The sequence below is a fragment of the Pan paniscus genome, chromosome 16 (genome assembly GCF_029289425.2).
Source record: "Pan paniscus chromosome 16, NHGRI_mPanPan1-v2.0_pri, whole genome shotgun sequence".
NCBI lineage: Eukaryota > Metazoa > Chordata > Mammalia > Primates > Hominidae > Pan > Pan paniscus.
In genome coordinates this window covers 90,944,354-90,961,619 of record NC_073265.2, presented here as the reverse complement: position 1 = coordinate 90,961,619, position 17,266 = coordinate 90,944,354, and the positions used below count along the sequence as shown (strand labels likewise).

The window sequence follows — 17,266 nt, the reverse complement described above, 5'->3', positions numbered from 1 at the left end:
TGTCCCTAGGGCTTCCCATGGCCGCAGCTCAGACCTGGCCTCATGGAGGGGTCTTATCTGAATGCCTGTGGTGGATGTCCTACCCACTCTCCCACCTTATACTCCTACAGAAACATAAAGGCAGGGGATGAGAATGGGGAGGAATAAAAATTTACTGAGATTCTCATTCCACATTTAGTGGGAGGGGTGATGGATTATGTCTTACTCTTAGCACTGATAGAGACATATAAACTCAAATATCTTCTTATAATAGAGAGATAACCAAGATTTAAAACAGGATGCCAACCTTCCAGATCACTAGAGGGAAATAAGAGTGAAGAGAAATTGATCAATATGCCAAAAAAAAAGAGAGAGAGAAAGAACTATAGGCAAATTTGAATAGGGATACGGAAGTCTTAAATAAAACATTAGGAAGTGGAATTCATCAGTTTATTCAAAGAATACTCCCCTCCAAGAACACAGCCTTCACTCAACAGATACTTATTGAGCATTTACCAAGTTCTAAGCACTGGGGATGCACCGGTGAACAAAACAGATGCTAAGCTTATATTCTAGAAGGCAGAGGAGGCCGTGAAACAAGATTACCAGGCAGGAAGCTGTTGTCCATTAGATGATGAGAAGCTCTAAGGAGAAAAATGAAGCAGGGCAGGGTGACAAGGGCATTTCAGGGTGTACCGGGAAGGCCTCAGGGAAGGGACATTTGAGTAAAGCTCAAAGAAGATGAGGGGGTGAGCTCTGCAGACATCTGGGAAAAGGGCATTCCAAGCAAAGCGTTCAGGGGATGCTGAGGCCCCCGGGCAGGAGTGTGCCTGGTGTGTTCCAGGGGATGCTAAGGCCCCTGGGCAGGAGTGTGCCTGGTGTGTTCCAGGGGATGCTAAGGCCCCCGGGCAGGAGTGTGTCTGGTGTGTTCCAGGCACAGCAGAGAGGCCCCCGAGGCTGCAGGGGGCAGTGGGAAGAGGAGCAGAATAGGACAGGGCCAGGCATTGAGAGCATAGGGACCAGATCACACTGGGCTTCGTCAGCCCTCACAGGGACTTGGTTGGAAGCCACTGAGGGATTTTAGGCAGAGGACAGAGGTGATCTGAACTTCTGTGTTAATAGGCTGACAGCTGGTCAGAATAGACGGAAGTGAGGGTGGGAGAGGAACAAAGGCGGGGAAGCCAGTTAGAAGGTCATTGCAATATCAGGTGAAGGTGACTCCGACGGGTCGGCATCAGTGGAGTGTATGAAGCAGTCAGATTCTGAAAGCAGGGTCGAGAGATGTGTAGATGGATCAGATGTGGGCTGTGAGAGAGAGGGGGCATGGATGACTTCAGAGTTTTTGTCCTGCACAGTAGAAGAATGGAGTCCCAGTTTCCTAGATCTGGAACATTGCAGGGGGGGAAGATGCTGGAGAGAAGTTCAGGAGCTTGGATTTGGGTGGGTTAAATCAAAGATACTTACACAAGTCCAGGCGGAGATATGTACCTGGAGGTCAGAGGGAAGACTGAGCTAGAAATCCAAATTCGGATTAGGTATATTAAGTATTGTCAGCCTTTCAAGCTGTATGAGCAATGGAAGGAGATCTGTTTATATAACAATGATTCACACATTTGGAGCCTGTTGCGTGTGGGTGCTGAGCGAGCTTTAGGCTTGCAGTGGTGCACAGCACGGAACCGCATGCCCTGCACACCTGTGCACCTGCCGCACTGCTTCCTGCCCAGCCAGATGCTGCCGTATCAGCTCCCTGCTTGCTGCCTGCATGGCACTCAGCAGCTCTGGCCTTGGCCTTAGCACTGATGGCTTGCCATCTGCAGCCTTCCTTCCTTCCGGTCCTGCTGCGCCCCGAGAGCCCCCTGTTGCGCCCCGAGAGCCCCCTGGTGCGCCCCGAGAGCCCCCTGCTGTACCCCAAGAGCCCCCTGTTGCGCCCTGAGAGCCCCCTGCTGTGCCCCGAGAGCCCCCTGTTGCGCCCCGAGAGCCCACTGCTGCGCCCCGAGAGCCCCCTGCTGCATGGTGTATGATGGATGCAGAATAGTGTTGGTGGATTAATTAGTCCAGCTGGAACCCTCTGTAACCACCACATGACCAGATGCTCTGTGTGCTTCAGAGGACACAGGATTAGTGGATACAAGAATACTTCCTGAGGGTAGCCCCAAATGAAGTCTTGACACAGGTCGATCTCCACCCCTCAGCGTGGGTAGAAACTGGATCTTTGCTTTCAGAAGGTTGAGACGGGTGCAGAATAAACACCTTGTGGTACCTTCCAGCTCTGACCTTCTGTGGCCTACTGGAATTTGGGGGGCGGGGACACATTCTCCAGTGTCATCACAGAGAGTATGCACATTCCTGCAAGGGCGTCTGGAGTCAGTTCATTCCATGCAAGCTTTACCCTGTAGAGAGCTGCCACTCCTGAATGTGGTCTTTGCCAGAAACAGCAAGTACAGGCATGCGTCCTGCCACAGCTGACGCACGGCAAGCCCTCCCTGCTGTGTGTGGGGAGGACAGGCGCCTTGCTGTCACCCACAGGCTCTGTGCATCCTCCCCAAGCACAGTGAGAGCTAGCCTGGGAGCCTGGGTCCCACCAGCATCTCTCCACAGTGGAAATCCATGTGGCCCTCACATGGGACACTGCAGTTGCAACTGAGTCTCCCCAACCTGCCCTGCTCACTTCATTCCAGGGCCAGCCTCTGAGCTTGTTGTTCAGCATGGCGGCTGGATCCTCCCAGGGTGAGGGAAGGGAGTGATGGAGTGAGGCCAGAAGGGGTCAGAGGGGCTCACACAAAGGCCAAGCGGCCCTTTCCAGGTTGGCGTATGGGCCCAGTGCTTTTGAGGTTGATCCAGGATAAGCCCTCTTCAGCCTCCATATGAATGGTACCTCTTCCGGCTGTTCCTGAAACGTCAAAATGGGGAGGTCTGCGTATCCTAACAGACATGTCTCCGATGCATTTTGCAGAGGTCCTGCCATGTGCCAGATGCTATGCCAGTGCTCGGGCACAGAGAGGCTCCAAGACACAGTTCCTGCCCCTGAGGAGCCCACAGGCTAGTTGGGAACATTTCGGATTTCAGGAACCAATAGTACCATGCACAAGGACCCAAGGGCCACCAGTGACCCAGAGGAGTACCCCAAGTTCAGTGGAGCAAACAGGGATTTCCGGCTGAAAGAAACAAGGAAGGGCTTGTGAGGAAGGGTCTGCCTAAGGCCAGATTCTCAGGAGTTCCCCAGTGTCACTTTGTTTTTTTATCTTAGTAGCACAGAAAATACAGGCCATTAGGAGATGGCGACTGCCCCAAGGGTACGGCTGTCCTTTTGTTTTGTAGAATGAAGTGCCAGGCAGTGCCCACATATGACCTGCCTTACTCCGCCTACCCCCAGGGGTGAGACTTCTCAGGGCTGGCCTTGCTCCCCAGGCCCTGGGAGGGACCACAGAGGGGCTCAGCAGCGACAAGCCAGGCTTCCCCACCCGATCCACTGGGCAAGCGACGGGGATGTCAGGCCGAGACAGTCCTCAGCGATGACCTGCCCTAACTCCCCTCCCTCCAGGGGCAGGTCTGGGCCCTTCCATGAGTGCAGAGCAGAGGTGGGAGCTTCCTGGCTGGGCCAACATGAAGAAAGGGCCTGCTGCTTCTGGGAGGATGCTCTGATGTCCACAGAGGGCGTCAGTGTGGATGGGGGCCTGCAGTGGACGGGCATTGAGGTGTGGAGGAGAGTCTGAGAAGATCTCTATCAACCACCAGAGAGCCAGGAAGCACCCCCTAGGAGGAAGGGTGAAAGGATGCAGTAAGAACAGAGAACCGTGTCTACCCAGAGCTCACCAAGGCACTGGTTATGCTGTGCCCATAGACCCGGGACCCAACGTAGGCATTGTTCGCAATAAGACCTACCCCCAGAGCATGCCTGTGAGGCCACGCCAGGTGGGCAGGACGGCCGCTGGCCGGGGCTTCTCATCAGTGCATGGGTGGAGAGGGAAGCCCAGCCTGCCTGCACGCTATGACGCTATTGTGTACGCAGGGAGGCAGGACCAGCCCCAGCACTGAATGTTCAGGTCAAGCCGATAGTGCCTGTTGGGGACCTCAGCCTGGGAAGGTGACAGAGATGACCTAGGTTGCCCTCAAGCTCCAGGATTCAGAGCTCTAGAGGCTGGGAAAATGCAGGGCTGGTCAGCATCGGTGGAGTCAGCTGCCTGTCGGCCTCGTCGATGCCGAGGTATGAAGTGATCCCAAATGGGCAGGATCTTCCACTCCCTGGTTGTCTGGTGAGGGTGGCCTGTGAGTGCACAGTCACCACCAGCCTCAGTGCCAGGCACAGTGCAGCACACACACACGCGTAGACCAGAAAAGCAGGCAGTCCTCACTTCTCTACAGGCATTCCAAAAACCTGTGCTTGGGGCAGGGTGCTTCGTTTCTGTGGTGTTCATTTCAATCTCCTGCAAATCTCTGCAAGTTAATTGCTTTAAAAAAAAAATGAAAAGAAAAAAACTGCTCCAATGGTGTGCTGTGTAAAAGTGCTTTAAAATCTATGCTAAGACCCAGGGTTTATGAAGTAATTAAGTGATCTGACTGATGCGCTAGCTCGAATAATACTCACCTCCTGTCAGATTGAACGTGGCTTATGTAATTAGGTTTAAAACTATTTTTAAAAGTTGAGTAGCAGATCAGTCATCCGTTTTCCTCTTCAGTTCCCAGGCCAAGGATCTGGGTCCTCCCAGGATCACTCTCTTCCAGGAGGCAATTTAGGAATGGAATCGAGTGCGAATCCTGCTTTGCAGTCTTGCAGCATTTGCAGATACTAACAGCTCTTCATTTATTCCTGCACACCTATTTTATTTATTTATTTATTTATTTATTTATTTATTTATTTATTTATTTATTTATTTATTTTGAGACAGTCTCGCTCTGTTGCCCAGGCTGGAGTGCAACGGCGCAATCTCGGCTCACTGCAACCTCTGCCTCCCAGGTTTAAGTGATTCTTCTGCCTCAGCCTCCCAAGTAGCTGGGATTACAGGCATCTGCCACCACATCTGGCTAATTTTTTTTTTTTTTTTTTTTTTGTATTTTTAGTACAGACAGGGTTTTGCCACGTTGGCCAGGCTGGTCTTGAACTCCTGACCTCAGGTGATCTGCCCGCCTCAGCCTCCGAAAGTGCTGCAATTACAGGGTGAGCCACCGCGTCCAGCCCAGCACACCTTTATTGAATTCTACTTAGCTCCAGATTTGGGAACACTAGGACCTTGCCCCTGCAGTGCACAGTGTGGGTGTGGAAGAGGGGGCAGCTTCCACTGTGGGTGAGCTTGCTACGCCAGCCGTTACGCACAGAGCCTGCAAGGCTACGAATGGAGCTGGCAACGGTGCAGGCAGAGCTGGGGCGATGGCTCGTCCTGCAGAACATCTGTTGGAGAAGTTTGCTGCATTTTAGAGAGTTGCCATCCAAAATGCCCGAGATTTTAAGTTTGGACCCAGAATGCAGAAAGTGTCTATTCTCTCAGAAACATGTATGCTTCATTCTCCCACGTCAGACATCAGACAGGCCTGGGGTCGGATCCTCCTGCCTCCGCTTTTCCTGTCTTTCTGGCCTCTGCGCTGGGTCTCCTCTCCTGTAAGATAGGGCTGTGCAGAAGTGAGACCCAGACCAAGTCACTGAAGAGAGGAGCCTTTCCAGCCCACCCTTCTTACCTCGGAGCCTACATTGGTGGTTGCACCTGAACGACAAGGCAGAGCCTGTGCACTTGCCAAGGTCGGGCCAGCCTCCCCACCCAGGGCCACATCCCGCTCAGCACCCTCAGGCGCAGGAAGGTCCCTGCACCTCCTCATGACCTGGGGCCCCCATGGGCACGCCGGATGCATGCAAAGTGCTCTGCAGGAATCGAGCTTGGCTTTGTCAGCACTAAGGGGCATCTGCATGGTGTTCTCCTGTTCATGCAGCACACACTTACCTTGTCTGCACACCTGCCCCGTGCCGGGTCTGCTGGGTAGGCATGGGGGTGAGGGGTGCTTCCTTGTTCTTCACTTTTTCCACCTCAAGAGCCCAGCTGAGTGTGCCCTGCAGGCAGTTTGACCAGGGCTATATACAGGGCCCAAACTTTACTGAGTTGGCCTAGCCCTCCCTTTGTAACCAGGAGCCTACCTAAGGTGCTGGGGCACCTCCCACGGTCTTCCCCTGCCAGGGAGAATTGTGAGACATCAATGTCTAAATAGAAAAAATAATCAGGCATGCTTTCCAATCTTCTCTGTGTAATTGACACCACGTATCTTATTTCACGGTTCCAAAGGGTTTTATGTACTTGGTATTCACATAGTAATAAATAGACTGTCTGAGGCAATTGATGGCACTTTAAAAAATCCTGTGTCACTCTTGAACTCTGAGAATTCACTTTCTCCCTGATTAAAATTTCTTTTTTCTCTGATCTTTCATCTCTTTCCAAAAGAGCAGCAACCCACATGTGCTGTGTTTTTCCAGATTATTTCAACAGCATTATTTCCAGATTCCCACCAATCTAGGAAAGAAGTCCAATTTATCAAAAGAACAAGAGAGGAATATGATGATGATTAGCACCTACATGTTCTCCAGTAGGCACTGGGTGCTATTTTATCTCACTGTTACAAATCAGTATAGAATCAAGGTAGATGATAATAAGGAATTAAAGTTTCAGGAAAAGTTATTCTTGCTAGTGATGCATATCATGGTATTTACAAATGAAGACATGACCACGATGCCTATGATTTATGCTTTAAACTATTCCAGAGGGTGGGGGTGGGGAGTGGGAGAGTAGGAAGAGGGTGGACGAAACCAGATTGAGAAAAGGTTGGGGATTCTTGGGACTGTGTGATGGGGCACGGGGACTCATTGTACTGTTTTCTCCATTTTATGTTTATTTGAGAATTTCCATTACGTGAAGAGTTTTTAAAAGCACATGTATGGGAAACATTTCTTCCGAAGAGGTCAGAATGCAAGACCGTCTAAGAGATTTACGTGGCACAAGTAAATATAACGATGTAAAGATTTCATTGCTTTACAGCAAATACACTTCAGTTCTTCACTTGTGAGGAGTAAATGCTCAATGTGCCATGGGACACATAGAGACAGGGATTTTACACTTTGTTTAAAGTGTAAAAAGACACGTAGTTTCTTTTACGTTTGACTGAAGGTGCTCTAGACAGTTACTGGACGTGTGTATGGGAGTGTGTGCTTGGGTGTATATATGTGTGCATGTGTGGGGGAGAGTATTGTGTGTAAGTATGTGTGTGTGTATGTGGGCTTGTATGTATCTGTGTGTCCATGTGCGTGTCCATGTGCATATGGATGTGTGTATATGTGGGCATTAGGTATATGTGTATACGTGTACATGTATCTGTGTGTGTGTGCATGTGGATACGTGGGTGTGTGTATGTGTGTGGTGCATATTGGCTTATGCTTCCTTTTCGAGACCCAGTGTAGCACAAGGCTGAGCTCTAGAGCGGCCTGCTTCTCAGATTCATCTTCCACCACTGGTCATTGCGGACCTCGGCAGGCCATTTCCATGCTCCGAGCCTCCAACCCGTCCTCTGCCCAGGGATGGTGGGAGGATTAAACGAAACAGCGCCCGAGAAGTGCTGAGCCTTACCAGGATGAACGTGATTCTCTTATTGTGAGTGTTTATAGCGCCCGAGAAGTGCTGAGCCTTACCAGGATGAACGTGATTCTCTTATTGTGAGGGTTTATAGCGCCCGAGAAGTGCTGAGCCTTACCAGGATGAACGTGATTCTCTTATTGTGAGTGTTTATAGCGCCCGAGAAGTGCTGAGCCTTACCAGGATGAACGTGATTCTCTTATTGTGAGTGTTTGTAGCGCCCGAGAAGTGCTGAGCCTTACCAGGATGAACGTGATTCTCTTATTGTGAGTGTTTATAGCGCCCGAGAAGTGCTGAGCCTTACCAGGATGAACGTGATTCTCTTATTGTGAGTGTTTGTAGCGCCCGAGAAGTGCTGAGCCTTACCAGGATGAACGTGATTCTCTTATTGTGAGTGTTTATAGCGCCCGAGAAGTGCTGAGCCTTACCAGGATGAACGTGATTCTCTTATTGTGAGTGTTTATAGCGCCCGAGAAGTGCTGAGCCTTACCAGGATGAACGTGATTCTCTTATTGTGAGTGTTTATAGCGCCCGAGAAGTGCTGAGCCTTACCAGGATGAACGTGATTCTCTTATTGTGAGTGTTTGTAGCGCCCGAGAAGTGCTGAGCCTTACCAGGATGAACGTGATTCTCTTATTGTGAGTGTTTGTAGCGCCCGAGAAGTGCTGAGCCTTACCAGGATGAACGTGATTCTCTTATTGTGAGTGTTTGTAGCACCCGAGAAGTGCTGAGCCTTACCAGGATGAACGTGATTCTCTTATTGTGAGTGTTTATAGCGCCCGAGAAGTGCTGAGCCTTACCAGGATGAACGTGATTCTCTTATTGTGAGTGTTTGTAGCGCCCGAGAAGTGCTGAGCCTTACCAGGATGAACGTGATTCTCTTATTGTGAGTGTTTGTAGCACCCGAGAAGTGCTGAGCCTTACCAGGATGAACGTGATTCTCTTATTGTGAGTGTTTATAGCGCCCGAGAAGTGCTGAGCCTTACCAGGATGAACGTGATTCTCTTATTGTGAGTGTTTATAGCGCCCGAGAAGTGCTGAGCCTTACCAGGATGAACGTGATTCTCTTATTGTGAGTGTTTATAGCGCCCGAGAAGTGCTGAGCCTTACCAGGATGAACGTGATTCTCTTATTGTGAGTGTTTGTAGCGCCCGAGAAGTGCTGAGCCTTACCAGCATGAACGTGATTGTCTTATTGTGAGTGTTTATAGCGCCCGAGAAGTGCTGAGCCTTACCAGGATGAACTTGATTCTCTAATTGTTGGTGTTTATAGCGCCCGAGAAGTGCTGAGCCTTACCAGGATGAACGTGATTCTCTAATTGTGAGTGTTTATAGCGCCCGAGAAGTGCTGAGCCTTACCAGGATGAACATGATTCTCTTATTGTGAGTGTTTATAGCACCCGAGAAGTGCTGAGCCTTACCAGGATGAACGTGATTCTCTTATTGTGAGTGTTTAGATTCTCCTTTTGTGGAAGAGGAAGCTGAGTCCAAGCTCCTCCACCCAGAGCCTGACTGAGCTCACCTGCCTGGAAGGGTCAGAGCCTGGCGTCAGGGCCGTCTTCCAAGCTCAGGGCCACCCTCACCTCAACCCAACCTGGTGAGGTCTCCAAGCCTCTCCAAGGCAGTACAGGCAGCCCATAGTTGATCTGATCTCTTTAGCTCTGGGGCCAGTGGTTTTCATGTGTCTGGCTTCAGGATATTTCTGGTTGGATTTTTTTGTTTAAAGTGTTGGAATTAGAAAGTAAAAATTAAATGAAATATTAAAAGCTGGGAGCCTCTGCTGGGTGCCAGCTAGGGACAGGGTGTTGAGGAATGTTGCTGCTGAGAGGCTGCCTCACTTGTCTGAAATCCAAGAGAGCAGCAGGCCTTCTGAGAACTTGCTTTGACCAGTCCACAAGAGCAGGGGTCCCCATCCCACCTACCGGTCCGTGGTCCATGGACTGTTAGGGACTAGACTACACAGCGGGAGGTGAGTGGCCAGCAAGCACTTCATGTGTGTTTACAGCTGCTCCCTGTCACTCCCACTTCTGCCGGAACTCTACCTCCTGTCACATCGGCAGAGGCACTAGATTCTCATAGGAGTGCGAACCCCATTGTGAACTGCACGTGCCAGGGATCTAGGTTGCACGCTCCTTATGAGAATCTAATGCCTGATGATCTGTTACTGTCTCCCATCACCCCCAGACGGGACCGTCTAGTTGCAGGGAAAGAAGCTCAGGGCTCCCACTGATTCTACATTATGATGAGTTGTATAGTTATTTCCTTATGTTTTACAATGTAATAATGATAGAAATAAAGTACACAATGATTGTCATGTGCTTGAATCACCCCGAAACCATCCCCACTGCTCCCCACCGGATCCCCAGCTGTGGAAGAATTGTCTTCCAATAAACTGATTCCTTGTGCCGAAAAGGTTGGGAACCACTGCAGTAGAACATTTGAAATGCAATAGGTACTTGGAATAGATGCTTGGTTTTAAGGGTTTTTCCTACAGACTATGTTCCTGAATGGGAGGATTCAGTATCACTGAGGTATCTCTTCTTCACAAAGAAGGGTTAGCTGTCACTTTAACACAGTCCTCATCAACATCGCAACAAAATTAAAGGAATGCAAGGAAAACCTATTCTGAAAGAATGGGCACAGATAATAGCTAGAGGAATTCTGAAAAAATGAATGCAGGTGTTTAACTGTGTTTTTTAACTATAATAAAATGATCTGGCACTGGTGCTGGAATAGACCGATCAAGGGAACAGTACAGATAGTCCATTAGTAAAGCCACAGAGATATGCTAAGGATAGCGTTTTAAACTGGTGGGAAAAGACTGAAGTGTTGAATAAGAGTTATTGATAATTGGCCAACCATTTGGAAAGAAAATAATTATCTTGATGCATACACATAAAATTAGAAATTTCTGTCTGGCAGAAAACATCATAAAATTGGAAAAATATTCCTGTAATCCCAGCACTTTGGGAGGCCAAGGCAGGTGGATCACGAGGTCAGGAGATCCAAGACCATCCTGGCTAACATGGTGAAACCCCGTCTCTACTAAAAATATAAAAAATTAGCCGGGCGCGGTGGCGGCCGCCTGTAGTCCCAGCTACTCAGGAGGCTGAGGCAGGAGAATGGCGTGAACCCAGGAGGCAGAGCTTGCAGTGAGCTGAGATCGCACCACTGCACTCCAGCCTGGGCGACAGAGTGAGACCCCGTCTGTTAAAAAAAAAAAAAAAAAAAAAAAAAAAAATTAGAAAAATATTTATAAAATATTTTGGACAAACTCAAGTGATTCACAAATGGCCTTTTCACTTCTCTCTAGCCCATGGGTTGGAAAACTTTTTCTGTAAAGGGTCAGATAGTAAATGTTTGAGGTTTTCTGGTCTCTGAGACAACTACTCAACTCTCCCATTATAGTGTAAAACAGCCATGGAAATTATGTAAATGAGAGGCCGTGCTGTGTTCTGACCTCACTTTATAAAATAGGCGGTAGGTCCTGGCCTTAGTTTGCTGTCCCCACTCTGCCCTGTTTACATGTTCAGTTGAATTGAGTCTTCTGTTTCATGGTAGTTAAGAGGGCTGTTTATTTGGCTGTTATATGAGGCATCCCATCCTGTCCCCATTTTCCCACCACCCATGAAGTTATATTGTCCTGCTTGCTGGTAAATATTTAACAACTAGTGCTCTGGGGGAAATTATATATAGATATTGACATATCACATAAGTTCATTATAAATTTTACTGATATAAAGGATGTTAGCCAACAATTTACAAATAATAAAATATACACTGCTTGTATTATAAATTCCATTTAGCCAATTGATTCTCAGAGACTGCTTTCATTGATTTTTGCCAGATTCTGGTTCCGTAACCAGCCGATGGCTGCGATGCGTGAACAGTTGTCTTTCCAGCGTGAATATTGGGTAATATTTTTACCGCAGAAACAACAAAGACATATGTCAGAGCTTCATTCACTCACCAGGGATGGGAACAACTTCCTTGCTAAATTGGAAAATAATTTTCAAATACTGAAAGAATATCTCTTCAGTTTTGTATGCTGTTCACAGTGTAATACCTACAGACACGAAACACTTTTAAGTTATACCTGCAGTATTAATGCTTTCTCCATCACTTTCTTAAGTCCAGAAAATCAGCAGTAAACCCAGCCCTTGTTGGTAGCATTTGTCGATTTCCGTATGGGAATATCCCGCCATGGCCGATTTCAAGCTGCTCACGTGACGTCGCTGAAGACGGGTTGGTGAAAGGGGGGTCCAGTAGCCACCGTGAGAGAGTGCTTCCCCTGTGTAGATAGGACAGATGCGAGTAACCCCGAAGCACAGATAATGACAAAATATAGTGAGATCATGAGGAAGGGGCAATTTGTGAATATTCACTACCTTTGTTTTTAGTATAATTTATTCAATTGTAAGCTTCTATAATTTAATGTTTAATAAAGACTGTGTTTAACAACCAGCTCACAAAGATTCTGAAAATGTTCACAATCAGTTCCGTTAAGCCAGTGTTGGTCGGCTGCAGCGCACCACTGCATATTGGGAATTGAACGGGTAGAGGGCTGCCTTTCTCTTGGGACGAGCGCACTTTAAGGGGAGCGTATTCATTGCAGGACCAAGGCTCAAAGTGCACTGCTCCCCACCCGTCCCAGTTCCTCTTTATGCTTGTGGGGCCAGCCCCTCTCCAGTCCTCCCCAGGACTATACGTTGCAACCAGGCGTTCTTTTTTCACTGGCCTCATTCTTCCCAGGGCCGGCTCAGAGGCCCCCAGGTCTACTTGCCATTGGTTTAACTGCTGTTTAATAAATCAAACTATTTTTCTGACTAAATCTTGCTTATCAGTAAATAGTGATCATCTGAATTCTCCATATGCTAAAAAGTCATTTTTCCAAGGGGTAAAATTAAAGTAATATTTGGCATAAAAAATTCTAATACACAGGCAGACACCTTTATGTCTAATATCTCAACTGTAGAGGTTAGATAATCACAGAGTGCTATACTGTGTTATAGCCTTAATATGTAGAGTGCTTACAGATCACTAAGAAATATTTAAATAATATCACTAAATCGGCCAAAATCCTGAAAAGCAATTCGTAAAGAAAACATACAAATAACCAGTAAACACAAGATATTCAACATTTGTAGTATCCAAATAAAATATAAACTAAAGGCCAGGTGCGTTGTCTCACGCCTATAATCCCAGCACTTTGAGAGGCCGAGGCAGGTGGATCACGAGGTCAGGAGTTGGAGACCAGTCTGGCCAACGTGGTGAAACCCTATCTCTATAAAAATACAAAAATTAGCCGGGCATGGTGGCGTGCACCTGTAATCTCATCTACTCGGGAGGCTGAGGCAGGAGAATTGCTTGAACCAGGGAGGTGGAGATTGCAGTGAGCCGAGATTGTGCCACTGCACTCCAGCCTGGGCAACAGAGACTCCGTCTCAGAAAAAATAAAAATAAAAAAAATAAACGAAAACACAAGAAGGCAAAATCATGATAGAAAGCCAACAAGCAGCAGTTGCAGAGATGGTAGAACAAATGTGTGAAACGAATCTGTATGGCACTCTGCACTCGGGGCCACGGAGTGATGTGATTTAAAGAGCGGGAATGCAGGGGCAGAGGAGCCCGGGTCCCACGCTGGCTGCACCGGTGATGGGCTGGGAGACCTGGGACTGATGACTCCCTCATCAGCGTCTTACCAGCACCTGGTGGACATGAAATTTCTCACGCAGCCTGTGTAGGTTGTCACAGAAGCCCAGGCTCCTCTCCCCTCTCCCTACCTGCCGCTGCAAGTGTGTGTTTTACCACAGCCTTTAGGAATTGGTCCATTTGCTCTCTGGGAAAATTCCAGCCTGGAGAAGCTGGTAGAGACCTGCCTCCGTGCCTTTGAGGAAAATCAAATTGGCTGTGACCTCTGCAGAACCCAGGAATTTGGAATTCACTGAATCCAGGGTTGCTGCGCTGGAGGCAAAGCTGGGTTGGCTGGCCCTAAGGGAAAACTCTTCTGACTTTTGAACTCAGCAGGTACATTTCTATTCTTCCTTTCTTCTTCTTAAGCAACACTTTTCCCAAGAAAAACAAACAAAACTTTGCTAACCAAAAGCTTTGTGTTGAAACTGCCAGGAGGAGATGATAAGCCAAGCATTGCCTTGGCTCCTCAGGACTTTTGCAGGCCCCCGGGGCAGAGCCATTCAGGAAGTTCCCACAGGGCTTGGCTTTCTTTGGAGCTCAGCCCAGTGCACCTGACTCTACCCTGTGCTTCTGTGGAATCCCAGCTTTGGTTCTGTCCTTCCCAGAAACCTGAAAGTTGAAGCCAAGACAGGATCAAGGAAGGTCTAGTCAGAACTGTGGTGCTTTTGCCAAAACTTGCAGAATAAGCTATCGGGGCACAGATCAGTTACGAAAACCAAATCTGACCCGCTATCCAGGCGACTTGAGTGAGAGGAGCAGGAGGGTGGCGGGAGGAGACCAGGCTGCCGCAGACACTGGAGCCCCTGAACGGGATTTGGACCTCAGGGTGGTGTTTAGGGAGAGCCCAGAGCAGAGCAGCTGGCAGGTGTGGTCTGAGTTCAGCTGGCCGCTTCCTGGCCTGGTCACGGAACCTCTCAGTCTCTGTTTCTGCACGTGTGTGATGGGAATAATAGTGTCTACTTCAACGGGCCTGGGGAGATTCAAATGGAGGAAGGTTTCATATGAGCAAATCCTTTATGAGGAGTTTCAAAGGTTTCAGGATTACGATCTTTGTCCATAGTGCCTATAACATCAGAAACACCAAGAAGTGTTTCTTGATATTGAGCTTCCTTGAAGCCAATTACACATGTCAGTTACATATCGAATTCTGTAGTTCTGCCCTTGTGCTGTGACGGTGTCTCACGAAGGTGCTGCTATACCTTTGGAAGACTCCAGAAAGCCCAGGGAAGCAGGTTCTTTTCAAACATGATAGTTCACACTTTATACCTCGAAGCATGTATTTTGATGACGTTTTACTCCGCAAATGTCACACTGGCCCCACTGCGTGTCTCCCCACACTGGCCCAGCCCTGCTGTCGTCAGGCCTTGCCTCTTGCCCAGTAAAGAGATCTAGCCCTCACTTCCTTGCCTCGGCTCCCCCAGCCTCCCCCACCGTGAAGCCTGGGCGTTGGAATGGCTGCTGACGTTCCCACCGGGGAGGAGCGGCGGAGGCGTAGGGGTCCGGTCCGACCCAGCAGGACCCCGGGGGGGGCGGGGGTTGTGGCTTTTCTCTCCACTTCCAGGTGAGGCTTGGCATCAGGCCTCCCCAGCATCTGGCTGCCTGGAGGGGGCAGGTAACACAACCCAGAAGGAAGGTTTACCCAATGAAAGACAGGACATAAAGTGTATGCCCTTCCTGTCTGAGGGCACATTGGTCTCACAAGGCCTGTTTGGAAGACTTCCCCTGGCTAAGCAACCACCCCGTTTCTTTGTGGAGCTGCAGCCAGCTTGAAACACAGCTCCTTCCATTTGTCAACCCCGGGCCCTTCCTCCTGCTGCCCTCCACTCCTGTTGCCCTGGGATTGCACCTCCCAGTAAAGCTTCAGCCCATGGGCTTCGCTTCAGTCCCTTGTTTTCCAGGGAACCTGGACTGAAACACGTGTTCAGGTGGCAGATTGAACAAGAGCTTTGGTAATCTCTGTGAAATACTGCAGAGGGACAGATAACCACAGCCACCACATTTAGAACTTTGGCTGCCTTTGGAAGTCCAGAGCTGGATCTCTCAGCTCCCGCCCCCAGAGGCTCAGCACTTTGGACGTGGCTCACAAGCAGTTGTTGATCGACTGCATGAATGCGTGTGCGTGCAAGCATGAACCTTGTTTAAATCAAGAGCTTACATAATTTTAACCAGTTCTGTCTTCAGCTGTACATACTCAGTAAAATGTTTAATGAAGGGGAAGAAATTAGTCTCTTCTGTGTGACCATGTTTTCCCTTTATTCATCCTAAAAAGTTCCATGAATTCTTGATTTCCTTTCAGTGGCCCTTTCAACAATGTCTTTTTTCCCAAGAGCATAACTGTTCTCATTTTATTGCTAGCCGTCCTGATCTGTGTTTTATTGACATCTGTTTTGAGCTAATCTTCATTTCTAAGATAAGAGTTGAGATTTTGCAATCTGTGTTCGATGGCTCAATCTATCTTGTGCTTGATGCTAGAAGGGAAGACAGATTTAAAGCACATGCCTTCTGTGCCGGCTTTCAAGTTTGTCACTAAACTCTCATTTCTGGAAAGTGCAATTATAGAGTATCACTCCCACTTCCTTGGAAACAGAGCTGAAGAACTTGGCACACTCTCCAAACAGTCACCATACACACTGTTGTCAAAAAGTTCCATTTTTAACCCCATTTGCATTAATATTGCAGTCAATCTCTTTACCTCCTTTTCTCTTTCACGGGGCCGTGACAGTGACGCCTTTCCCCAAAACTCTCCTCGTTTGAGAAAAAAAGAAGTATGTATCCCCACTTATCTCGGGGAGAAATGCAACCAACTGCTGCTGTGCACATTTATGAATCACAGTATTGTTTAGTCGGTTCTGTATCTCCAGTAGAAAGCATAACAAAAAGATGACCTTTGTCTCACCTCATAGCTAATTTTTGCATATAAAATACTAAACATTGATGAAAATGAAAATGACAGATCTGAGGAAGAGGGAGAGCTCTCTTGAAACCCCTTTCCCAGATTTGCCCTCAGTTTTAGGAATGAGGTACGCTTGGGCATTCCTGCTGCCTGCATGGTTCGGCATTCTGGCAGCCAGGTTCGCCCCAGAATAGATAAGTGTGTTTGATTTTCGAACATTTGACTTTATTACTTATTTCCAGAAACACTTCATGTTCAAACTGTGTCTCTACAGGCATTTCTACTTGGTCTTTTTCTCCCCTGACATTTCACAGAGTCCTAACTGTGCTGCATGTATAACTTGGTCTTTCTTTTTGTTACTTGCATAGCAAGCATGTTTCTATGTCATTAAATATCCTTTGTAAGCAGCATTTTATAGATTTTTATAATACTTCACCAACAGAAGCACCATCATTTATTTAAGCATCTCTCTATTGTTGGACATGTAGATTGATTTCCATTTTTTCCTATTATGAGCAGACAGCTTGGTACAAAAAGCCTTCTCCTGAATTTAAAATTATTTCTTTGGGATTATTCACCAGAAGTAAAATTACTGGGATAAATAAGAGGTGGAAACCACAAATATGCCTGCCTTTGATACATATTGCCAATTTGCTTTTCGAAATAGTTGAACTGATTTGTAGTCTTACCAGGAGTGGGCAGTTCTGGAGGAGGTAGATGATACCCTTCCTTAACTTACATTGTGATCATTACTAACAAAGGTGAACCTTTTTTCAAATGTTTGTGCACTGTGTTTTTTCTTTTGAAAATTGCCCTTTCTGGCGTGGTGGCTCACGCTTGTAATCCCAGCACTTTGGGAGGCTGAGGCAGGCGGATCACCTGAGGTCAGGAGTTTGAGACCAGCCTGGCCAACAGGGTGAAACCCCGCCTCTACCAAAAATACAAAAATTAGCCGGTCATGGTGGTGGGTGCCTATAATCCCAGCTACTCAGGAGGCTGAGGCAGGAGAATCACTTGAACCCGGGAGGCGGAGGTTGCAGTGAGCCGAGATTTTGCCACTTCACTCCAGCCTAGATGACAGAATGAGACTCCGTCTC

The 17,266-nt window shown here is 48.0% G+C and overlaps 1 protein-coding gene across 8 annotated transcripts in view; it reads left to right on the top strand.

The window, feature by feature from the left end:
- PCSK6 (proprotein convertase subtilisin/kexin type 6) overlaps positions 1 to 17,266 on the top strand; it is a 201,793-nt gene that overhangs the window by 130,718 nt on the left and 53,809 nt on the right. For 2 of the 8 annotated variants that reach the window (XM_057299930.2, XM_057299931.2), the window contains one exon: positions 15,175 to 16,210. The exons of the other annotated variants lie outside the window; for them this stretch is intronic. In XM_057299930.2, coding sequence (XP_057155913.2) covers positions 15,175 to 15,229 — 55 coding nt within the window. In that variant the 3' untranslated portion in view covers positions 15,230 to 16,210. Of the gene's footprint in view, positions 1 to 15,174; positions 16,211 to 17,266 lie in introns of those variants that run through there. 8 annotated transcript variants of the gene reach the window in all.